This window comes from Cavia porcellus, unplaced genomic scaffold (assembly GCF_034190915.1).
Source record: "Cavia porcellus strain 051 isolate PalLab524CR breed Dunkin Hartley unplaced genomic scaffold, mCavPor4.1 scaffold_25, whole genome shotgun sequence".
Lineage (NCBI taxonomy): Eukaryota > Metazoa > Chordata > Mammalia > Rodentia > Caviidae > Cavia > Cavia porcellus.
Window position 1 is genome coordinate 18694409 of NW_026947508.1, and position 26021 is coordinate 18720429.

The 26021-nt window shown below is 47.8% G+C and overlaps 1 protein-coding gene across 1 annotated transcript in view; it reads left to right on the forward strand.

Annotated features, from left to right (window-relative positions):
• Clic4 (chloride intracellular channel 4) overlaps positions 1-4025 on the forward strand; it is a 55970-nt gene extending 51945 nt beyond the window's left edge. The window contains exon 6 of the mRNA XM_003471325.5: positions 783-4025. Within this exon, the coding sequence (XP_003471373.1) occupies positions 783-947 (165 nt within the window). The 3' untranslated portion in view covers positions 948-4025. The remainder of the gene's footprint in view (positions 1-782) is intronic.
• The last annotated feature ends 21996 nt before the right edge of the window (positions 4026-26021 follow it).

The following is a 26021-nucleotide window of genomic DNA, read 5'->3' on the forward strand; positions in this document are numbered from 1 at the left end:
CTTTTGGAGGTGGTGTCAACTGCCGTTAGACCTAATGTTATGTTTACTGTGGTAGCATTCCCTGCGTGCTTAAAACCTCTCTAATGATCTTCTACTAGAAACTCCCCAATTAGTATGTAACATAATGCTGTTTAGGCGTAGTCAAACACCCTAGAGTTAATTAAATGAAAAATTTATGTCTTAAAATTTAGGAATATGAAAAAGAAAGTTATTATTTACTTTTCTTTTTTTGGACTGAATAAAGATTGAAAGATGTAGCAGATAACTGTAAACTGGAGTTGCTACTCTGACTTACATTATCAATCTCTCCGTGATTCATAACCTTTTATATTCAAGGCAAAAATATTAGGCATTTATTATATGAATCGTTGTATAAAACAGAATAGTAATAACCACTAGCTGTTCTGTAAAGGTCAAAGAGAAGAAAAACAGGTCTAAAATACTGTGCGTTTTTAAAGCATTTATACAGTGATTACACACTTAGCTGTTTCTCTGGATGCTTGAAGCAGTCTTGAACTCGCAGTGTAGCCCAGGCTGGCCTCGAAGTTGCAGCGGTCCTCCTGCCTCTCCCTCCTGAGTGTTGAGGTTACAGGACATGCCACCACACTGGGCTCTATCACATTTCTGAGTCTCAGTTCTAATCATTACTTAGATGAGTTACAGTTGTGGTGGCAGACTTTCTTTGAAGCAATTCTCAAAGATTCACAAAATAATTTTCTCTTAAGATCATACTTCTGGTTTATGAGACAAAAAAAAGCTAACTTTTGATTTTTGTATTTCAGGTGGTAGCCAAGAAATACCGCAACTTCGATATTCCAAAAGGAATGACGGGCATCTGGAGATACTTAACTAATGCTTACAGTAGGGACGAGTTCACCAATACCTGTCCCAGTGATAAGGAGGTCGAAATAGCATACAGTGATGTCGCCAAAAGACTTACCAAGTAAAACAGCACTGACAAGAGAGATGTCTTCAAATCTTCCCCTAAGAATATGCTTTCCTAACAGACTGCTCCTCTTCTATGAATTAGAATTATATTTTGCATGAACCTGCAGTTACTCAAGATTAGGATCAAGGATAGGCAAGGTATAGTAGTTATCTTAAAACACACACTCCTAAGCAGTATTATTTTAAAATTCCTTTCCCTCGCCTACCTCCCCGTCCACAGCTCCCCCCAGTTTGGAGTCACTCCCTCACGAGCTCTTCACGCGCGAGGCAGTTGCCCTCTCTAGAATCTTCACCACTGTGTCCATGACAGAACTCTTGAGGTGCAATGTTAACCCTTAAAATAGTAGCCATGATGTCAGCAGCCCCAAACTGATGCACAGTGTATGATGCAAGGAATATTTATGTTTTAAAAAATTTTGTAGTATTTCATAAGAGCATGTGAAAGGGTTGCTGCTGTATCGGAAACACTCAGTTGAGTCTATCCTGTATGTGTGCTGAAGGGTGTCACCGCCAGAGAAGAAATCTACAGAAAATCACTACGATTGTTATTTTTCTTTGGGTAGATTTTTAAAATCTTGCCTAAAATCATTTCTCTTTCATGTGAATTATAACATCTGACACTGTGTGAAAGCTGAAAGTTTAGAGGCAGGGATGGTATTCTCAAGCAGTCCATCCTTACAGGAGAAACCCACGGGCACCTGATACTCTGTCTGAAGACGGTGTTGTGTGTTTTGCCCAGTGCCATTCGTTTGGAACATTATTGCCTTGTTTTACAGAGCTCCTTCTTAAGCAGTGATAGACCTTGCTGTTGGTAAAGCTTTTGAGCAACACTACATAAATTGGTATTTAGTTGGTTTAGTCATAACAGTATGGTGGTGAGCAGCGTAAACATTTCATTCTTACAGAAATTAACCTAAGGAACATAGGCTGGGTTTGTTACAGTATCAAGTGAATTTTGTTTCTAAAGCATATTCAACGTAAATAATCTAGAGACTGCATTATCCACCCTATATTAAAAGTGATAAAATGTTCTCTTTCCACTTCCATTTACTGTTAGACTTTGCATAGAGAATTGCTTTTGGATTAAATTGTAGCAGTTTTGTCTCATCTCAATCACTGTACTCCTTACACTGAGGAATAGTATTCCATGTTTTTGTCTTTTTGCCTTTTTGATTCCTAGTCCTAAACTAGGAATCATTTATGCTCTAACAAAGGATGAACTTGGTAAAAGTAGAACTTAGCTTTGTGTTGATTCCTCCCCTCCCCCTTCTTTTTCTTTTTCTTCAACAACAAAATGGACTTTGTACATATACTACTGCTCCAAAGACTGGCTGTGACTATAATACATTTTTGGTAATTTTTATACCTAATTTGTCAAAGAAGTGCTATTTCTTCCAGGCTTTTAAAACATATATTGCTTTCAGATAACACTGTTTTCTCCCTTTGGTATGCTGACATTTAGTAAGCACTGATTTTATGGGAGCACCCTCACTTTGATAAGAACACTGCATTTTAAAGTCTATCAGTAATTAGCTTAGTATAAGAAGAGAAGGAAAGCCCCGTAGTGTATCCATCTGGCTCAGGGAGATTCCTTTGCCTTACCTGTCTTAGTGTTCCTTATTGCTGGTAAATTTTGAGCACCGTCCCTCCATAATTAAATGTTGGCTGAGGATTTCTGTGGTTCTAGAAAGTCCATTGAGAAGTTGCATTGCAGTAACTGCAGTGGGTGAAAGTGTCCCAGCTGCGGCAGTCCTAGGCAGCATCAACATCTATATCTGCTTTTTAAACAGCAGCACCTTCAGGTGATGCTGAGCCCAGCCTCGCAGCTTTAAGTATGAGGGAGATTTTACGGGGGTGAATAGCGGACTACGCGGTGCAGAGTGGAGCCTCCTGGCAGGGCTCCATTCCCTAGAGTAGGGTGGTGAAGAACACGTGGAAACTCAGTTGTGAAATATTGTCACTTTTGTATATTTATTTTCTTCATTGTTTTTACCTGTGCAGTGATTACACTTGGGTGTCTTACTGGCTGTCCAAGGAAGGCAAGGTCATGATTTTAGCAAAAGCAGAACTGTTTTTCCTCTGTGGAGAGACGTATTTTATCTCTGTGTCAGGAAGGTTAATCCAAGAAAATTGAGATGGATAAATGGACAAAAGCTAGTAAAAAGGAAGAGCCTGCACTCATTTGTTTGTAGAAAGATCATGCCTTACAATCCTGAGAGATTTAGGCTGTAAAGTTTCCATGGCAGTTCATGTAGTGTATATATGTGTTGACATGTGCAAGTCATCTAATTTTGTTTCTACAACTAATGAATCATTTCCCTCTTCATTTAACCAACTTTTGTTACACTTCAGTGAGACTGGAGTTCTAGAGGAGAGTCTCACTATTTTCCAAGGACACCGAAAAATTTCTCATAAAACAGTTGGGAAGATCTCGTCCAGTCAATATTATCAGTTTCCTTTATTTGATTTAGATACAGGTGTTCAGTAAGATGTCAAATAAAATTTTATTTCTGAGTAACTTTGGCTTTACAACTTTTAAGTAATTAAAATATTTCTGACATTTAGTCTTACAAGTGGATCATCTCTAGAATTTAGGCACTTTTACTTCTGTAGAGTTTTGAATCTCTCCAAAATTGCATGTAGATAGCTTTTGTTTCTGTGCATTTGGACCTGCCACTTAGGAAGTAGCTCTACTGAAAATGGAGGAAATACAAATTATTTTTTCATGAGCATTTTGATACACATTTTGACAAGCTAATTGATGCACCACTTTCTTACACTGGTTATAATCAATAATTAAGAGAGGGAAGCATTCATTTTATTTATAGGCTCTTAATTCTATCCTTTAAAAATTATCAAAATTGGGGCAACCAAAATTCTTGCCGTGGACAAAAAATTCAACTTTGAGCCATAATGTTGAACAGAAGCGGAGTATTTTCTTTAGAATTTCATGAGAATAGGCAAATAAAGCTTATCATAGAATGCTTGTATATTCTTTTCTCTCTCTGGAACATCAACACCAGTATATTGCTGGCAGCTATTATATTAAAAATAAAGTATATTTTCACTATCATAAAGGCTTCTCTTTTTTTTTCTTCTTCATGAAAACAAGTATCAACTTGGGTAAAATATTTTACTTTTTGCATGTGTTTTAGCATGTTTGTTTAGTTCAGGTTACAGGAAAATAAATAGATGCCGAGAATAATTTGGTAAAATCATGCTCACTCTTAGCAAAATAGGACCAGTACTTTTTAACTTGTTAGAGACTTTCTCAAAGAACTACAGCAGATGACGTACAAAAGCATGAAATAGAAGCCTCCTCATTAAAGTCAGGAATCGCACAGTTGCTCACTACCATAGCTAGTGTCTAGCTACTTTTCACAGGTGATCCTGAGCATCGTGGTGGGAACTTGTGGCAGGGCACACCTGCTCATCTCATGGTGTCTGGGAAACGGGCAGGGACTGGGGGGTCCCAGTACCCACGCCAAGTGTGCACCCTGGCACCCTAACTTCCTCCTGCTAGGTCCCACCTCTTAGAAGTTTCCACTACCTCCAGTGCCACCCCCTGGCAACCAGGCCGTTAATACTTGGACTTGGGAAGACATTTCAAGTCCAAACTAGAACAGTTATCTCAGTGAGGTTTTCGAAAACTAGATAAATGGATTCAGAAATTCATATGGAAGAGCTCTGCCCTGGAAGCCAAAGTCTATCTGGGAGTGGGTTAAGAAAGGGGCCTGACACTGATCAAGACCTTGCAAACTTACTAATCAACGGGTAGGCTAACATAGGTCACAACGTAATACGGGAGTAAAATACCAAAATAATCCTTTAAAAACTAGAAGTAAGCAACGAAGACTGCATAGATTGGAATTCAGAGGGGCAAGCCCTCCTGAAGTGAGCTGTGGTCTAGTCTGTTTTCTCTCACTCACATTTTTGAGTTTGGCCCATGGAGAGGGCTTCCACGGAGAAGAGGAAATCACAAGACTCTTGGTCATAAAGGCACACCAGAAGGCTGAGACACCTCACATGGATGACCGGCTCTCTCACAAGACATTGGCTGAACTTCAGAGCTGTGCACAGCTTCCTAGAAAGTAGCATAGGGCTTCTAAGATACAGAGTACACTCTCCCATAATTTCACAGTACTGAGCAGTTCTATTAAAGGGAAGGGAACACAGTGGGAGTGAGAATCGACAGTCAAGAGGCAAGAGGGGTCTTTTGGGGTGATAGGGTTCTAAAAAGTGTGTGTAGGTAAGGGTGTAGCATCTAGAGTATTTGAAGAATTCTTACACCTCAGTAGGAAAAGAAAATTTAAAAATGTGCAGAGAATCCAAACCCTAAAGATGTACAGATGCACAATAGATACCCTGGCTTTGTTCACTGAACAAAATATTTTTTTGTACTGAGAATTGAACTCACGACCTCACACTTGTCAGGCAGGTGCTTATGCTGCTGAGCTAAATCCCCAAATACTGAACAAAGTACTTGAAGCTGGGTATTTTACAAGGATGTTTGTTTAGCACATAGCTTTGGGGGATCAGTGACATGGCATGGCCATCAGTTTGACTCTGAGGAGGTCCTCATGGCAGATAGGGAGGATCACAGTGTCAGGAGTGCTTGTGGAGGATGTCACATGGTGACAGGAAGGAGGAGGGGCCCGTTAACTTAGCCTTGCCAGAGCTAACCACGGTCCTAAGAGAATGACGTTCATTCCTCCCAACAGCAGCACACCGATGTCTGGGTCCCTGCTTTCCACAGGTTTTACTGCCTCCCCACATTGTCACACCAACGATCAGACTTGCAGCACAACATCTCCCGGAGGATTTGCTTGAACCATATGCACACCAGAGTACATACAGAAACACCATCAATCTTTAAGGAGATGTAAATCAAAACCACGGTGAAATGTCGCTTGGCCTCACTAGAATGACAGTAGTTTTTTTCTTCTTTTTTGATCATACTAGGAGTTGACCACAGGCCTTAGTAGAACGTTGTACTCCAGAAGCTGGACAACAAAATGCTGGCAAAAAGTGCAGAAATTAGAACCCTCACATACTGCTCATGCCGATGTACAGCCATTGCAGAGAAGTTCGGCTGTTCCTCCATGAGTGTGTAGCCACGGCCCCTTCCTAACAGCGTTGAAACACATCTACATGTTTTACACCTGGATGCTCACAGCAGCATGATACACAACAGCCCAGTAATAGAAACTACCCAGATGTTCATCTAAGGTGGACAAACAAAAGCAGTACACCATATAGTAAACACCGTTGCATGGTAAATGTATCAAACACACAAACACTACAACGTGGATGGGGGTGGGCAAATTCTCAGCGGCCAGACAGAGGGTCATGTACTGAGATTCCTTTTATATAAAGTGTCCAGCATAGGCAAATCTAGAGACGGAAGGTTAATGGTTGTCAGATGGTAGAGGGAGAGGGAGATGACTGCTAATGGGTGTTGTGTTTATAGTGACCATAGAAATGTCCTGTAATTAGGTAATAGCGTAGTTACATAACTTTGTGACTATACCAAAACATCAGTGAATTGTACACTTCCACAAAGGTGAAATTCTTCCTCTGTAATTGACAGCTCAAAAATACTGCAAGGGGGCAATTTGCTAATGTTTCAAATACTATATTGATAGGCTCTTTGGCAGTTCTTGCATTTTCTTGTGTTTGAAACAAAGTTGGAATTTGTCTAAAATACATTCTTCAAAGAAATGAATTATGCTGGTTTACTAAAAAATCATTAATTCTTCACCTATGATTTGTAGTGCTTCGATAAAGGTAAAAATGATAAAAGATCGAACTCATTGGGTGCGTTTAAAAGCACAGTGGACTGCAGAAGACAAGATTAGTACTTAAAAACATGTTAATAGGAACTGTCAGGCAAAGAGGGTAAAAATGCAAAACAAAACTAAAAAACAAAGCTTAAGACAATGCAGGACAGGCTGACCACACAGAGTGCCCCAAGGAAAGGAGTGGAGTGGAAGCCACTTGCTAAAATGACAGAATTTTCCAAAACACAAGAGACACCCACAAATCTGAAATGCAGTGAACTCCACATGGAATAAGATGACACGACACACCTAAGAATATCACAGACAAACCTGAAGACCGAAGTCAGAAGGCAACCAGAGCAAAATGATTTTCAGAGAGCCATGGTAAAAACTGACGGCTGCTTCTCCAGTAGGAACTTTGAAACCACACCACAGGGGAGTGAATCTTTAAACTGCTGGGGGAAAATTCCCTATGATGAATCAACCATTATATATACCTAAAATGTACCAATAAACAACTAAAATCGCATACTCAGTAAAAATGTTCTCAATATGGGTAAAATAAGGGATTTAGACACGGGATTTTAGAGAGTTTGGCACCAACAGACCTGTGCTATCAAAAGATACTAACAGAAGTCCTTTAGTCTGAAAGAAAGGACTCTAGATGAAAGGACAGAGCCATAGTAAGAATGGAAAACAGTGGACACAAACAGGCAGATAGAACACTGGCTAAATAGCAATAATATCTTGAAGACATGCACTATATATATGTATATATATATTTAAATATATAGCAACAGTAGTGGAACTTGTAAGATTCTATATTTGGGAAGCTGTAAAAGTACTAATTTAAGAAAACAAATCAATATTGACTCTAGGGTTACTGTTAAACATGAGAACAAATAATTTTAAATTAAAATCCATAGAGAAAATGAAATGTTTAAAATAGTGGCCCGGTGTGGTGGTGCACCTCTGTAATCCTAGCATTCAGGAGGCTGAGGCAGGAGGATTGCTGCAAGTTTGAGGCCATCGTGGGCTTCAAAGTGAGTTCAAGGCCAGCCTGAACTGCATAGTGAAACCTTGCTTCAGACATGACAAAAAAATTCACCCAAAGAAAGGGGATTGAAGACTAAAATAGCAACAATCAGATAAACTGGAAAAATAGCAAAAGGTTAACCATAAGTCCAACATTATTAGTAATTATATTAAATGAAAATGGGATTAAAAATATGACTAAAAGGAAGTTATCAAGCTGAGTAAAAATCAAAGCACAGTGTATATGTTATTCCAAGAGACTAGATAAGAGGACACGCTGAAATTCATTGCTGGAGTCACGGGACAGTAAGATGTAACTGTAGCCCAAAATAGGCTGAGCAAGGAGAATTACCAGAGCTTTATAATCTAAGCATTACTCATGTCCTTTTATAAAAATGAAAGGTTTTTAACCTTTTTTCATTAGGAAGATACAATTGTCCCAAATGGCGGTGGTACTCAATAACAGCTTTAAATACGTAAAATAAAAGTTGATCAGGAGAAACAGACAAATCTATTATCATAACTGGAGATTTCAGGTGTGGCTCTTTCCGTAACTCATAGAGTAAGCAAAGATAACAAAAACCTCACAACACAAGCCTGGTAAGGAGTAATAAATAGACAACAACCAATTTGAGCTAATTGGCATACAAGGAATGAAATCTTCAACTGCAGGACGCGCTATCTTCTCAAATGTGCAGGGAGCTTTGAGCAAAATAGACCATACGCGGGCCTATCATGCAACCGGCAAATTTCAAAGGACTGTTCTCTGTCAAGCATGTTCTCTGGGCATAGTGGGGTTAAACTAGAATTCAGTAATTGTTCTGTGAGGCGGTGTCCGGCAACCGGGCGGAGGAGGCAGGGGCTCCAGGTCCAGGCAGGCCCCGCATCCCCCCAACGTGCTGCACCCCGTCCTGCAGCAGGAGGGTCCCTGAGAGCCCTTGCTGGCTGTTCTGGCGCCAGGTGGGAGGCGGCTTCAATACGACCAGCAGGGGGCGCGGTTCCCCTCCTGTGGGCGCCACTCTGCAGACCGGGCCGGGCCAGCTGCAGGCCCGGCAGTTTGGGGAGCTGTCAGCTGCGATCAGCGCCGCCGGCTTCCTTCCTCTTTATCAGATCTGTCAGGGCCGCTGCGCGCCGTGAAGGCACCTCCGGGCCTCCTTCCGTCCTTCCGGTGTCGAACGGACGTTCTCCGGGGCGCAGCCGCTAATCTCACCTCCGGGCGGGCGGGCGGGCGGGCGGGACGGACGGGCCCCCACTTTGCACCTCGCAGGGGTGGCGGGGCGGCCCCGCGGCTGAGGTCTGGTCGCCCCGGGCTTTTGCTCCAGGAGCCCCAGACCCTGGCACTCCTGCACAGCCCCGGTGCAGGTCCGGCGGCAGGTGGGTCGCCGCAGGGCGAGGGGTGCTGCGGTGGTTACCCCCGAGGAGCTCCCGGTGCAGCGCCAGCCTCCCGTGGAGGCCCCCCAACGCCAGCCCGGTGACTCGAGGGTGCGGCCCGTCCCACCAGGAGCTGCGTGGCTGCTGCCTGGGCCACGCGGGGGAACCACGCAAATGCAGAGCGAGTCACCCCGGGAGCCGCAGGTGCGGCCTGGGAATCAGGCGACCCCGAGAGGCCAGGTGCCCAGAGAGGCCCGGGGACCTTGTCTCTAAGCAAAGGGTTATCAGTTCCGGCAAAGTCCGGTTTGCAGACTGAGAAGACACAGACTTTCTGCCCCAAGTGGTGTTTCTTGAAGACAAATGGCCTTGGGTGTCATTTGAAGAGGGAAAAGAGAAGCTATGGACACATTTCTGATTCCATATCATAGAGAAAATGGATAAACCATAGTACATTCTTTTCATTAAGTGTTATGTGCCAGCTATTGTGCTGTTTTTAAAAAGTGTCAAATCTTGGGGCTGGGGATTTAGCTCAGCCGCATAAGCGCCTGCCTTGCAAGTGTGTGGCCGTGAGTTCGATCCCTGGTACCGATAAAAAAGAAAAAGAAAAAAAAAAAAAAAGTCAAGTCTTGAAATAGTGTCAACAATCTCGGGCAGGAAAGATCATCATTCTGCCATTTTAAAAATATACAGGGTGCTGACATGCAAAGAGGTTAAGTAGTTTGCCAGTGTCACAGGGCCAGAAGCCAGGGAGGTCACCCTGCGGGCACTGAGGCTGGTCCCAGCACGGGTTTGGATGCTGTCCCCTCCTGGGAGGGGCTCTGGGGGGGGGGGGACTTAGGAGGGTGAACTTTTGCCCCCCCCTTAACGTAGCAGGAGCTGCCCAATGGGCGTTTCTGGCAGGAAGTTTGTGAATCTGGTTGGCTTTCAGGAGAACTAAGGGATTCCAATACCACAGCCGATTGGATTGGGCCGCACTTTCTGGGTGCTAGAGAGGGGTCCTGTTTGGTGAAAGAGACTATGGGAGCCAGGAAGAGGTCAGGGACCTCGTCCTCCTGTCTCAGGGACTGTCTTTGAAGTCCTCCTGCTAACTGCAGAGGTCACTGCAGGCCACCACAGTCTGCCTGCCCTGGCTGTGACCAGGCTTTGAAGTCAAGGAAGGGGCAGGGGAAGAAAAGTCCAGGCCCTCTTGGTTTCCCTTCATCTTTGGAAACACCTTTAAAAAAAAAAAAATTCCATCTTGTTCTCTTAAATAGTTTATCTTAAAGAATTGCTCCTGATTTCTGCAGAGCCTCTTATAAAGCCTTTTGCCAGAATCTTAAGGTTACCCATTATTTTTTATTTTTATCAGAAAGTATAAGTAAAGGTACATAAAATGTACATAAATGTAAGTGAAGTGGAGCTCTAGACACTGGCACACAGTATTGATTTGATGATCAATAGTTCTTTTTAAAATAGAGACGTTCTGCAGTATTCTCAAGTTACCTTTCAACTGGATCATCTACAGGCATCGTTATCAGACGCTTCTTAGAAGTCATGGTAGCACTCGGGTGATTCCAGCACCAGACAGCAAGTCGGGCAGAAACAGGTGATGATGACCAGGGAAGGATAAAGTTGTCGCTGGAACATCCCGTCTTGTCGGCTTTCAGAGGGCTCCCTGCCTTCATAAGGTTTACCAGATACACAGATACCTGTATCTGTTTGCAGATGCTTCTGTTTGTAAACAAAAGTGTTCAGCAAAATTTGGTTTCCATTCAAAAACTCTGTATCAGATGAGAAATATTACCAAACCGTCTTCCCCATACAAACACAAACACAGCCACCTTCTCCCAAGTTGTAAAAGAAATTAAGTTCTTAGTTGAGATACCACTGTAATCTTTTTTTTTCTATTATGCTGCTGGGGATCTAACTCAGGGCCTACAGCCCTGTTTACACCCCCAGCCCAGCCCACATATAATCCTTGATATCTGGAATCTTGACCTCATGTTCAAAAATTATTTTTATCTCATCAATAAAACATTTCTGGGCATAGAGTTACACATGTGTGGTCCCAGCACTCAGGAGCCAGAGGCAACAGGATTGTTGAAAGTTCGAGGCCAATTTGAAGTATGTAGCAAGAACCTGTGTCAAACAAACAAATAAATAAACATTTACAATTAACTACATGAGATGCTTCATTATTTTAAAATAGCACTGCTGCAGGGCACGGTTGTGCACACCTGTAATCTCAGCACTTGGGAAGCTGAGGCAGGAGGATCACTGTGATTTCAAGGCCAGTTTGGGCTACACAGTGAGCCCATCAATCCATCAATCCATCAATCCATCAACCAATCCTACCATTATCTAGTGTGCTCTGGGTGCAAGACCCTGGCTAGGTGTGAACAAACATAGGTTCTAATATCCCAGGAGAGAAAAGACAGACAAATGACAGGCTGTAAGTGCAGGAGGGAGAGAACCAGTTCACAAAAGACTGCAAAGTGCTATTTGTTTATTTTCTCACAAATATTTATCACGTCCTCTTTGTGCAGATTCACAAAGGGAAGTTTTCACTAGGAAAATCAACAAGGTGTCAGGGAGAGTGCTTTTTTAAACAGGTTTTTAACTATGTCAGTGATTACTAACATCATTCTGTTCATTGCAGAAATTCTGGAAAGTACAGAACAGAGTAAATGAGCATATATGCAAATTTGCTGTGTGTTTTCCAGACCACTAGCTAGGTTTCTTTTCCTTAAGATTTTTAAAGCTTATGCTCTATTACGAATTTCCTGTATCTGTAGCATTTTTTCCACATCATCTGGTAGTCTTGATTTTGGCAAGGCTATTTGCCTGACACTTTCAGTTATGAGGACTCAGTCACTGCTTCAGTCATTCTCTGACGATAGGACTTTGGGTCATTATTACACACTGAACCCCAGTGAACTTTTTTTTTTTTTTGAGGCAGAGTCTTGCACGTAGTTCAGGTTAGCCTCAAACTCACGTATCCTAGCGACTCTCCTGCCTCAGCCTCCTGAATGATGGAATTACAGGCATTTGCCACCACATGTAGCCCTAGTAGGCATCTTCGAGTGTACATCTCTGTATTTTACAACTTGATTTCAGAGGAAATAACCAGCAGTGTATGGACATATTAAGGTGACTGATAAATATTAAATATCACCAATTATCTCCCAGAAAGTTTCTTAGAAATATTTTCTTTTATTTATTTTTTCTTTTTTTTGTCTTTTGGAGACAGGGTCTCACTATGCAGTTCAGGCTGGCCTGGAGCTCACTTTGTAGCCCAGGCTGGTCTCAAACTCGCAACGATCCTCCTGCCTCAGCCTCCCGAGTGCTGGGATTACAGGCATAAGTCACCACACCCGGCTACTTTTTGTCTGTTTGAGACAAGGTTTCACTATGCAGTTTGGGCTGGCCTTGAACTTACTTTGTAGCCCAAACGGGCCTCCAACTCTCAATGATCTTCCTACCTCAGCCTCCCCAGCACTGGGATTACAGGAAATGATTTTAAAAGGTGGATTCTCCCCCCCTCCCGCTCCCCCCCCTCAAATCGGAACTTTTTAAAAGGTCTTTGATCAATACTGCCAGTGACTTGAAGAAATATTTCGCTGTTTATATTTCTGGTGCCCAAGCCAATGCCATCTCTCTGTGTGTTAGCTAGGGAGGAGGAACAGCTTTGCTGACTGACTTCGTATTCTTGCACTGTGGCTCTTGGAGAGATTGGCCTTCTCTCCTCTCCCCAAGTGTTCACTGGCCAAGCATACTATTTTCTTTTCTTTTGTGGTGCTTGGCTCCAACCCAGGGCCTCGTGAATCCTCATAACGTGTGTGGTTACCACTGAGCTACATCCCTGGCCTCAGCCTTTTATATTTTCTTTTTTACTTTCAATGTTCATTTCATCCGTGGGCATCTTGGACTTTTTTTTTTTTTTTTTTTGGTCAATTCGTATAGGTTCTTTACAAATTAAGGATTCTAACCATCTGTTTGCGGTATCTGCTGCAAACATGTTCCCAGTTGTTTGCCTTTTAGTCTTCCCCGTATGTTTTAATCTCACTGGGACTTCTTATTTTTATGTGGCAGGGATCCATCAAACATTTCCTTTGTGGTTTCTGCTACAGTTTTGAAGTTTAGAAGGTCCTTTGCCATGTAAAGATCAGTTGGTGACAGGAGTTCCTAGGTGAAGGGCACAGCGGGGACAGGTGATCCCTGGGTGCATGGTGGATTGGGCTCCCCCGGGGCCTCCTGGGGACCTTGTTTAAGACTGCATTGTGGAATCGTAGCATAGAGGAGCCCCTGGAGCTTTGTACAAGGGGATGATACATGGAGGGGCTGCAATAGACCTGGTGCCCTTCCCGTGATACCTGAATATTGGGGTGCTTATAGGAGCAACGCAGCCCCAACTGGGCAGCTTAAGTGGCAAGGTTGGTGTCTAAGCTTAAGTCTAAGGTTGGTGGCTCAGCACAGCTGGAGCCTCCTCTCCACCACCCCCTGAGCCTGCAGCTGCTTGGGGCCCTCAGGCCCAAGTTTCTGCTCCGATTCTGACTCATCAGTGTCAAGAATGGCCGTCCAGGCCCACAAATTTCCTCCTTCCCTCCAAGCAAACTGATACTTACAGCTCTGTTTGCTCACCCTGTCCCCAACACCTCCTCCCCAGGTTGGTGCTGTTTCCTTCCAAGCCTGCGGGACTGCGACCCCACGAGCAGACCTCTGCTTTTCTGCCTTAATGAAAACGGTAGTTTCAGTAACAGATCCCGCTCGGGAAACCACACGAGAAGGATTTGTAAAATCTCTGGGAAAGCCGCATTCTGGGTGGCCGAGGTGTTGGTGAATGAAGAGCTTGCTCCTTCGAGGACTGTATTTCGCTTTCTAGCTGGACGCCGCATGGAAATGGCTTGTGTCGCGCAGCCCTCTTTCATTCCTCTTGCAGGACAGTGTACTATATGCTGAAATGACAAGCTTGAATATTTAAAAACTGCCCAGCACCCCTGCCTCCCAGCCCAAATGTGCCGTTTTCCCGTCCTGCCTTCCATGTGTGCGTGTGGTTTATGGGGCTGCAAATCATTCATGCGGTCTTCGCCGAGCATCTGCTGTCTTCCCTGCCCGGAGCCTGATCCCATATGTCTGGATTTTACACAGTGAATGCAAAACAATCACTCAACAGCACTTTTAAATTGAAATGTTATTATTGAAATGCACAATATTTAAATATTTCAAACATTTTTCAATGAAATATGTGATAGCCTCTGTGGAGGCTGTACACAAATTGTGCTAGTGTAATGTGAGTTTTTTGCTAACTAAGCACAGGTCAAGAAAGAGGACATTCCCAGTGCCTGGGGCACCTTCTTATCCTGTCCTGCTGCTCATCTCCCATGGCAAAGGTCACCATTGCCCTGAGTTCTAACTACGTAGACTAAGGTTGACTGTTTCTGACTTTTGTATCAATAAAATCATAGCATCAGTTCCCTTTCTGTTGATGACATACAAACTTAAAGGGGACAAGTTTGTTTTGGCTCATGGCTTCAGAGGGTCCAGTCGATGGTCACATTGCTCCAAGGCAGAAACATCATGGTGGATGGTTATGGCGGTAGAAAGCTGCTTAACTCATGGCAGCCAGAAAAGCGGAGAACAAGGAAGTGCCAGAGAAAGGAAAAAGTGGCAGGACCCAAGAATATATGCTTCCGGATCATGCCCTAGCGACATATTTCTTCCAACCAGGCCTCAACTCTAATAGTAGATTCAGCTATGAACTCATCAGTGAATTATTCCATAAATTATTTGCTGTTGTTGTTAACACTGACATGAACATCTCTTTGTATGTAGCTTATTATTTCTAAAGTGTTTCTTAGAAATGCATCTCTGTGAATGAAATTCCTGCATCAAAGGATCTCAACCTGCTGTGGTAACTGCTTTCAAATAGGTAGTTGGAATTGTTTGTTTTGGGACAGGGTCTTGCTATGTAGCTCATGCTGGTCTTGAACTCACTATGTATACCAGGCTAGCTTCAAACTCATAGCGAGCCTCTTGTCTCAGCCTTCCAAGTGCTGGAATTACAGGTGTGAGATGGTGACTATTGTCCGTGCTGCTGACCAGCCAGTGGGAGGTCAAGTCCGCTTCGGCTTTATCTCTTAGACATTAATGCTGCACACGGAACTGAAAGTGGCCCTCTGTCTTGAAGAAAACACCAAACAGTAAACGCTGGTCACCATTCTGGGCTGCACTAGTGTGACGCCCGAGGGAGCGCCTGCGTCATGCAGAGCCGGGGACTCCACAAGGGCCCACATGGTGGAGCCTCTGGGTAGCTCCAAACCAGACACGCTTTGAAGTGGCATTTCCTGCCCCCTTGAGGGAGGACAGCAGGGTGAAGTAGAGAGGACAGGCTTTGTTCAAGATGATCTTGAATCCAGTTTTAGCTCGACCCCCTGTAACCGGCTGGCTGAGGTAAGCTGTCCTCCTCTGTGCGCCTCAGTATTCACATTGCGCCAATGAAGAGAGAGCGCCGAACTCCAGGGCAGTCGTGAGGGTTAGAGAGCTAATGGATGAAGTGTCCCTGGCACCACATCCACCCCAGGATAGGCACTCCCTAAAAGTTGGTTCCTCCATCCCTTCTCTCCCATTTCCCTTCTTGGTTCAAGACTGACACACTTAACACACACTGGGTATCGTTTTTCTTAGAAGAGAAAAAAAAGTATTTTTTCTGTTTATAACAGTGATATATATTCACCGTAGAAAAATTTGGAAACTGTGGGAAAGTATAAAGAAGGAAATAAAAATTACCCACAATTTCACGCCCCAGAGCTGCCACTGTTCACATGTGGGTGTGCTTCCAGGGCGTTGGGCCACTTCTCATTTTCAGAGTCCTAAGGCGTGGCTCCAGGGTGTGTGGCAAATCCATCTGACTCCAGCAGTGCTGAGATGGGTGGGCCCCAGTGACCCCGGGCCAGCAGGGATGGTGTCCCCGAACAGAGCCTGCTTTTGCCGCATACGTGGAAGCAGATAAGATTTCAAGGCTCGGTCCTCCCTCCCTGTGAAGGGCGGACTGTCTGTCTTCCAGTCCTCCACAGAGCCCGCACCTCCAGGCCCGCCACCTGCTCATACTGACACAGCCCCTTCCTGTCCCTGTGCCTCACTTCCCCGTGTGTTAACGAGCAGCTCCTTCACATCTGAGTCAACCTTGTAGGGCACCGAGGCGTCTGTGACAGGGATCTAGGGGTGTGTGGATCTTTATTTCTCCATCTAAGAAGAGAAGAGGGCGGCCACCTTCAATTGGTTCAAACCTGAGTCATTTCCTGTCAGCCTCCTCCCTGCTGTGCTGGTCAGCTTTCCCTCACTGCAACAAACACCCGAGAGAACCAGCTGACAGAAACAGAAGGTTTCTTTTGGCTCACAGTTTTGCAGGTTTCAGCGCGTGGTAAATTGGCCTCGTTGCTTTTGGGCCAGTGCTGAGGTAGCACATGGTGGCAGAATCTTACACCTCACAGCTGGGTTGTGGAAAAGAAAGACAGAGACACTGGGGTCTCGTGATCCTTCTCAAGGGCACCACCAATACCGACAGCTTCCTGTTAGGCTCCAAATCCTGAAGATCTACCACCTCCATGAGCGCCAAGCTGGGGTCAATCTTCAACACACGAGCCTTTGGGGGAACATTCTAGACCCAGACCATTGCGTGGGTCCGTAAGTGTCAAGAGATCTGTAGTGAGGCTCAGATCAACATCGCATGTAAGGCCTGGGAGATATGGAATGGAGCTGTGTTGGCATCATTAAGAGACATGGCCAGGGTGGGACTGCAGTGTTACCAGTCACAGCTGGGGGACCCCAGGCAGGTCACTTAGCTGCTCTGGACCTTACTCATCTCTTCACTGGAGTCAGCTAATGCTGTGTTAGACACTACCGCTGTGCTCTGAGATTTATACTGCCAGAATGTACAGATTCCAGAAACGTTAGGCATGATGGGAAAAGTGGACCTGTTCTCTGCCCCTGCTGATCTCTAGAAGTCACTGTAAGTAGTTCAGTCACCTTCCAGATCATTCTCTAGAAACACATAATGGTCATGTGTGGTGGCACATGCCTGTAATCTCAGCACTCGGGAGGCTGATCCCAGAGTTCCAGGTCAGCCTTGGCTACATAGTGAGGTCAAAACCAGCCTGAACTATATAGTAAGACCCTATTTAAAAAAAAAAAAGACCTCAAAATAAAATAAATAGAAATCTACAATGGTCCTTATACTGATAGGTAGAGAGCTGGCTATACTCTTTCTCTCCTCAATTGGCGCTAAGCATTGCACATAAGGCTGGCTGAGGTGCTGCTGTGTAATCTCTAACACCATCAGTCTCCTGTTTCCTGCAATAGTGCTCTCTCTAGAAGATATGGGCACAGTGGGATGGCAGAGCCATCGGCTCCAGGAATGTCAACTGGATCTGAGCCTCAAGGTAAAGACGCTATGACTCCCCAGAGCACAAAAATTTACATATCAGAAACCCAATCAACAGTCTCCTAAAACAATTCAGTTGCTACCTTAATTGAATTATGCAAATTGACCCTTCTGCATATTTTTATCTCTGCATTTTGCAGAGATGCTTTTCTCCCTACCTGGCCAGCCAGCTCAAGTTACTAGCGTAATTCCTGCCATCTTCATTGTCACTCATGCTCAAGTCACCCCCTTCTTCACAAGATAATAGATTCTGGGAGAGGCCTAGGATCAGGGCCTTTGTCCGCGCATCCTCATGACCCCTCGGCTGCCTTCACTTGGAATGTCTTGTTGTCTTTACTCTCTCTGCATTGGAGGTGGTAGATTGGAATTAACTTGCCAGGATTCCAATAACTTCTCAATGGGATTACAAATACAACTTTTTGAATTGTGAGAAAGACTGGAAAAGGGATTGTAATACTTGGATTACAGTACTCAATATTTGGGATTGCAGTAGTCACACACACAGAGCATTTTCTTTTCAGTCACATGTACACACTGTCCCTCAACTCACTTTGTCACATATCACACTTACAAGCCTGGATGTACAAATCCCTGGCACCACACACCTGCTGCAGACCCCTACGGAGGTACTGGTGGACTAGTTCCGCTTTTTTCTTTATGATTTTACCGAGTCGGAAAGACGCCTTCTGGAGAGTGTCTTACTGTGAAAGGTTTCTTCCCAAGGATGAAGGGTGAGGGGCCCTGAGCTCCCTTTTGAGGAGCTGGGCCCTTGCTGGCTTCCACGGTGGCCCTAGCAGAAGACTTAGATGACCCTCAAAGGCCCTTGTTAACCAAAAAGGATTTTAATATTTTATTTAAGGATTTTCAGCCATGCAGAAAAGATGCAGGGAGAGTCCCCCAAATATCTCTGTCCCCACACCTCGCTGGATTAACTACTGACTCTGGGTCCTATTTGTTTTACTCATGTAATATATAATGCACATACTCACATGTGCGTGCATGTGTGCACACATGCATGTGGGCTACTGCAAAGTGAGCTGTACCCCTAAATCATTTAGCACTCATCTCCCAAGAGTATGGCAATTCTACGAAACCCGATACTTAGGGAGACTGATGATCATTGCTAGTATCATCTAATAATAAATCGATTTTCAAGTTTCCCAAATTATCGTCTAAATAGATACATATTATACATGACTTTAAACCCAGGTCACAGTGAGGATGGCTGAGGCTGGGGCTAGATGACAGTACCTGGCCACACTCAGTGCTGTGCAACCATATGTGGCGACCCTGATGAGCTCGAGTAATTTGATCAATCTAGTGGGGCAGAGACAGGTTCCTGCCTGAAAACACAAGGAGCAGCTACCGCTGAGTGCTTCCTATCAACAACAGCAAGACTACAGCGGGGCTTTCCCGAGCGTTGAATCTGTATCACAATCTGAACTGAGTGACCTCAGTCCTTCTTCATGACCCCTACAGGACAGGTGTCAGAAACTGCCTCCTTTTGGGAATATGACCACAGGCTCAGAGAGGCTCAATGAGTTTCTCAAAGATGCACAGCTCATAAGGGCTCCATCCCGCATCTGTTGGCCCTTTGGGTTTGTCTGAAGAGCAGTGTCCCTCATGGCAAAGGTTAGAGGGCAAAGGTTAGAGTTTGACTCAGGCCAGGGTGTGGGGATTCTGACGTCCTGATGTCCCCCGAGTGGGATCCCCCAGGTGCACCTGGGAGGCTGAGGTGGGAACACTGTGAGTCTGAAGTTAGCCTGGACAATTTAGAGGGACCCAGCATCAAACAGGACCACCAGAACCCCAGGCCCTGTTGCAGGCACTATCAGTGACGGTTTGCTAACCCTCAAGTTCCCAAGGGCAGAAGTTGTGTCATGTGGGATGCATGAAGGGGTCTGGAAGGCACTGGGAACCCTGTCTCGGGCCACACAGGGCCGGCTCACCTCTCATCCTCCCTGAGGCTGTGGACCCAGAGTGAGGCTGGCGGGGAGGAAGGCGAGGCCAGGCAGGGGCCCGCACTGTCACCCGGCCATGCTGGCTTCTTCGGACAGTAGAGTGAGGGCTATGGGGTCTGTGGTCCTGGCATCTGACGCCGAGGCTCATGTTCCCCAAAGGAACAGATGAACCTGGCAAGTGTCACAACCTGAGAACAACAGGCCCCAGGCTGTCCCCATAGGCCCACCCTCCCCATCCTCCAACAGTGGACAATTACCACAGCCCTGCCCCAGTGGTGGGCTCAGAGGCTGAAGCCAGGGTTCAGGCCCAGGATGGCCTCTCTCTGGGGTAAAGCCTGGGGTCCACTCTGACACCGCACCCTGAGGCGTTACAGCTTGGAGGACACTCAGGCGGCTGCAGGCGTGGCCTCAGTCAGTGCAAAGCCGAGCTCTCCAGCCCAGGACTTGCCTCTCCATTTCCTCAGAGTGGACTTCTCCCTGTGGCCCACCGCTGGCTGCTGGGTCAGATCATATTTTTGCACCCCTACGCCTCAGAAAAACCAGGTGGACTTAGTGGAGATTCGGGAGGGATCCTTGGCTGCTGCCACCGTGGCAGTGCCTCACAGGAGAGGGGCGGCAGGAGGGAGGAAGACAGCACGGGGAGGGGGCTCTCAGACACTGGGGGAAACTGAGGCTCCCGGGGTGCCTGGTGTGCACGGCTTCCACACTTGGCCGAGCATACGCTGGGTATCTTCCCAGGCCACCTGTCTTCCTTCCTGTGCCAAACCCACATCTGCCTCTGCCATGCTCACTGCGGATGCTCTGACCACACTCGGGGGCCTGGGTGTCTTTTTGTTTTCCTCCCACTTCCTGTCACTCTGGTGATCAGTAGTGGGCTCGGGCTCCACCGCACCCTCCCTGGGCGAGGCCTCCAGCCAGCCCTCATCCCCGAGCAGGCCTGGCTGCCTGAGGTGCTGCTGACTCGGACACTCTCCTCGCCCCCCCACTCTGGGGCCACTTGCTCAGCCCTTTATGCCTTCCGCTCCCCTCTCACAGGTCCCCAAGAGCCTCCTTGGGTCATGGAGGCTGGGAGAAGTGACTGCTCCCAGGCACTGTAGGGAGAGCCCTGCAAGGTTCCCGGGGTGCAGGGAGCTCCCTTTGAGCCCTGGAATGAGGGCAGCCATTGTGGGAGACAGGGAGGGTCACGGGCAACCTTTAGATGGTGGCTGGAGATGTCCCCCAGAGGAAGACATTAAAGTGGGTGCATGCAAATGCATGTGCACAGGAGTGTGTGTGTGTATGTGTTCGTGTGGGCCTGAGCACGAGCCCCTGTGTGTGTGCACATGTGAGTGTGAGTGAAAGAGGCCGCGTCTCATGCTGGTCCCAACTTTTAGACCTTAGGGAACAGCAGGGACAAGGAAGTGGGGCCCAGAGGACCCCCTGCAGGTGAGCAGGACCCTGAGGAGTCTGGGAACCGAGCTTAGCACCCACGGTGGCAGTGTCTCACCCTGTGGCTGAGGCTCCGCACTGTGAAGGCTGTGCATGGCCCCACCTGGGAGGGAGCTCAAGGCTCAGCCCGCAGCTTATGTGTTTTTTTTGTGGGGGGGGGTCTTTTTCCTTTTTATCGGTACCAGGGATCGAACTCACAACCGCCTGCTTGCAAGGCAGGTACTTATGCCGCTGAGCTAAATCCCCAGCCCCAGCTTATGTGTTCTTCCCCCACCTTCTCAGGGCACCCACCTCTCTGTGTGCCTGGGTGTGCATGTGCATGTGTGTGCAAGCCCACACGCGCTGCAGCCACGCCCACCCCACCTCCCCACCCTAGACTTTCCGGAGTCGCCCGTGGTTAGCGCCGCGGGTTCATTGTGTGACGGGATTTAAGGCCGCTCATAAAACACCACTTCACACTGTGTTTTCTTTTTTCCCTTTTATTTCCCGGCCCCCCTGCTCTCCGGTCTGCTGTGTTTGGCCAGATCTATAAAATAAATACATGCACGGCGCAGGGGGAAATGACCCTCAGGTTTGGGGGCCTCTTTAATGGGGTCTGAGCGCTGTTGACAGTTCCACGCTTCCCCTCTTTTACCGTTTCCCTGTGCCCAGGAGCCAGGCGCCGTGGGTCCCAGGCTTCTGCGACCCCCTGCAGAGCTTTTCCAGCAGGCAAGGCCAGGACCCAGCTGCCCCCCAGCTCTTCCTCACCTGGCATTACCTGTCTGGGCACTCCTAATGGTTTGGGTTTGTATTACTTTTTGGTTACAAAAGCAATGTACATTTCACTCTGAACTATGAACAGTAAGTACAGAGGTGGAGATCCTTTGTTCTGTCCCTGTCCTAATCTCCTTACATTTTGGAACTTCTGCGAAGTGGGGGTGTCGCCTGCCCAGTGCACGTCATGAAAGTCATGAAGGTGGAGCTGGGTGTGGCACAGGCCAGTAATCACAGCTCTCTGGGAAGCTGAGGCAGGAGGAACACAAATCTGAACCTAGCCTGGGCAACTTAGCAAGATCCTATCTCAAAAAAGAGTGGGGGTGTAGCTCAGTGCAAACGCCCTGGGTTCACTCCTCAGTTTCACATACACACTAGCACACACACACACGGTAGATGGCAGAAGGGAAAACCCTCCACAAAGGTAAAGTGTGGAGATGCCTCTGAGGTTAGGACCAAGTGACGCAGGGTGACGATGCCCATCTTACTGCCCTTTCTGCCTTCTCCAGATGAGATAAAAAGACCTGGAAATCACTTACCACGTCATTTGTCAGGCTATTGATGGTGACCTTCTTAGCCATTTGAATTTCTTGTTACCAGAGTGTACTGAGGATCTGATTTTGCATTGATGATAATTTTTTTTGGTCTGTTTCGTTTTTATCGGTACCAGGGATCGAACTCACGACTGCACACTTGCAAGAAAGGCACTTATGCCGCTGAGCTAAATCCCCAGCCCTGCATTGATGATAATTTAATAATCCTGTATCAATCAAATAAGATGACTAATAGTCTCCATTTATTGTACTCTTGCTCTGTCACAGATGGGAAGATGATAGGAAGATGATTATTGTGCCCAGGGAGGGGAAGCGAGTTCCCCAGGCTGGTGTGGAAAGGCAGAAATAGATTCTACTGGGCCCAGCTGGGAGCTACCTGTTAGCCCCGAAGTGGACCCTGGTCACAGCCACAGCAGGCCAGGCAGGACAGGGACTCAGGGCAGCCCCCTCACACAGGGGAGGCCTGGCAAAGGTGTTACCAGGGAGAGCGCCCAGCACACCCTGCGCAAGAGCCAGCATCCCAGCTCTGCACTTTCCAGCAAATCCCTTCACTGGTCCACGTTTGCTCACTATGAAAGGGGCGAGGAGCCGCCCATCTGCCTCGCAGGCATTTGTGGATGGTGTTTTGGCTGTGAAAAGGTGGTGTAGCCTCAACTGTGCTGCTAATGCATTCAGGACACGAGCACGGGTGATGTGTTCACTGTCACGTCACGCCCCTCCCTAGGGTGGTACACAGCAGCACACAGCAGAAGTCTGGAGAGCACGATTTCCAGTGCGTGGGGCCAGACAGTCACCCCGAGCTGGATCAGATGTGGGGTAGGGGGATGGAGCCACACTCCGGGGCCACCAGAGGCCTAATGGTGGGAAGTCAATGTGGGATCCCCTGTAGGGGATGCACAATGATTCAGGCTGGACCCCGGGGAGGGTGGGCCCAGGGCAGGTGAGGGGCTGTTGGCTGTGCCTGTGTCCCTGCTCCCAAGAGTGAGATGAGCTTGGGACAGCACAGCAGGCAGCGGAGGAGCTGTGAAGGGGTAAAAGGTGAGAGCTGATGGAGGCCAGGTAGGATCAGGGCTTGAGCAGGATGGGCGAGAGAGGAGCAGAAGGAAGCCAGGGGCTGGAGGAGCCTTGATGGCTACAGATGTGGGACCACGTGGCCTGGCCCAGAGGGGGCTGAGATGGCCACGACAGTGACCTGGAGTGGGGCTCACGAAGGCCCAGGGACTTGTTTCCAGGAGAGACTCAAAGGGCCCACTGGCAGAGAGAGGGCTTTGGGCTGAGTGTCCAGGGTCTCCCACCCTCAGAAACCCCTAAAGCCCAATTTGTCCACTAGCTGTGTCTTCTCTGTTGGTCATTCTCCAGGGCCATCCCACACTTGGTACTACAGAGCTGGCTTCATCTTTACCTTACCACGGTGGGGAGGTGAGCTCCAGTCTGCTGGTCTTCCTGGCTGTGGCATGTTGGCCAGGTCACACCGCCTCTCTGAGTCTCCACCACTTCGCCTAGAAGACAGGAAAGCTAACAGCAGGTGGCTGAGTATAGTCCCTTGATCATGGTCCCACAGTGCCAGAATATTCATCAGCAGTCTGGAGCCTTTCCCCTGAGGGGTGTCTGGGGCCTGTCCAGAAGGCTAGCCAGATGGGCCCTCCCATCTGGGTCACAGAAGGGAGCCTTGCGCCCCCTGGGGTGCTGCTTCTGTGTTCCAGGCCTTGCTCATAGTGTGGGGAAGAAGGACCCGAGACAGGGCGGCAGACAGCCTGGGCCTTCCTGGGAGCACTAGCAAAGAGGCAGCCATGTTCCTCTTGGACTGGTCACATAAATTCCAAAGAATCAGCAATTAGTCTCCTGGCTTCAGCCCCTTCCCCAGCAACAGCAAAGCCCAAGCCCTCGTGGGAGCAGATGCACAAGGGACTCAGCTCTGCGCCTCACAGAGCCCCTGTAGCTTGGCTGCAGGGCGCAGTCCAGGCAGCGCCGTGAGGGGCGCAGGTGGGATGAGGGCCCCTGGAGCTGCAGGTGTGGCGCCAGGTAGGCAGGGAAGCCAGGTCCACGGTGCAGGCGGGAAGTCGGGACACGTGGGAAGCTGGCAGGGAGCGGGGAGGATGAGCAGGAGAAGCCAGTCGGGTAGCACAGGCGGGAAAGTGGCATAACGACAGCCAGGGATGCCTGTGGGACGGAAGCAGTACCCTATTGGTGGTGACTCTCCAGAAAGCCATCACTGTTTCAGGGTGCATCGAAAGTCCTTGTTCTTGGGGTGGGGTGGGCTGCAGCATGGAGAGGTGCGGGGAGGGGGGAGCACCTGCTCCGAGGGCCCAGCAAGTAACATGAAAACGGGCACTGGAGAGACAGCAGCGCAGAAACTCCAGCAGCTGGAGGGGTTGGGCAGGAGGGATGTGGGAGCTGGTTGTGTTTCTCTTACCATGATTTTTAAGGGCTTAAGTACTTTTTTTCCGTAAAGTATCTGGGCCTAGTGGGGCACGCCTCTTACTAATCCTGGCACTCTGGAGGCTGAGGCAGGAGGATCACCTTGAGTTTGCAATCAGCGTGGGCTAGAAAGTGAGTTCAAGGCCAGCCTGATGGTGGACAGAGGAGACTGAGCTGACACTGGGTACCCCACAGAGGACAACATTTCCTTAGCTCACGGTGTTGCAAACCCACATCTCAGAGCTGCCAGCAGCCGCCAGCAGAGCCACCAGCTCACAAGGTGGACAGAGGAAGTGTGCCCGAGAGTGAACTTCGAAACAAAGCCACTCCCGAGATCATCCATGAAGTCATGAATCCTCAGATGGAGTGATCCACCCGAGAGGGCAGAGGCTTTCCAACCCTGTCACCTCCCACAGGCCTGAGCTCCAAACACCACCTGTGTGTGACCCCCCAGCATGGGAGGTTTGGGAGACCCTCTGAACTCCAGCAGTGACCCATGGATGGAGCTCAAGGAGTGTGATTAACGCTGCCCACTGACCCTGTAGGCGCTGAGTCTGCCTGGTGACCGGCTGGACAGTGGCCCTCTCACCCTCAACCTCTTTCCATACCTGTAACCCAGGCAGGCCCCTGGCAGTTTGTTCTCGGCCCTGTGTTGCCAGGGCTCAGTGTCTCTGAAGACACAGGGGCCATTACTATCACTACCCCTGTCCTGGGTCATCCAGGCAGTCATAGATGCTCAGGGTGGAAGGGACCCTGGAGATGAAGAATCTGTCTCTATGTCCTACGACTAAGTAGCCTCTAGGGTATCTCTGTGGGCAGTGTCCAGTGTCAGTGTGATGGCCCCTAGTCACCGGGCTCTCACTCCCAGCTCCTCAAGGCAGCTGGTGTCACCCTAAGCAGGCGTATGGGCAGTTCCTTCTGCTTGTACACTGAGGAGTTTCCTGTGGATTCCAGTCCCCTCTTTGGGAACAGTGGGGAACACATCACATTCCATCCACCCGCAGCTGTTGGGGGTCCCCCTCTGGTCCCTCCAGCCATTCCCCTGGGGATGTTCTGGGGCTCTCTTGTCTCCCACCCCCAGCCCTTTGATTTGTCCAGGTCCTTATTCTACAGAGGTCTGGGAACCAGGATGCTGACATGCTCGCTAGGGGGCCTTGGGCGTCCTTGTCACGCAGGGTGGGTTTCACGATGCCCTTTCTCGATCTCCTACTCTCTGGCCAGCTTAAAGCACAGGCGGAGAGCTCAGTGACATGCCAGAGGAGCCCAGGCTGCACCAGCCACGTACCACGAGGCCTGAGAGCCCGGCCAACCGTGGGGGGTTCTTTTTTTTTTTCTCTTTTCTTTCTATTTGACT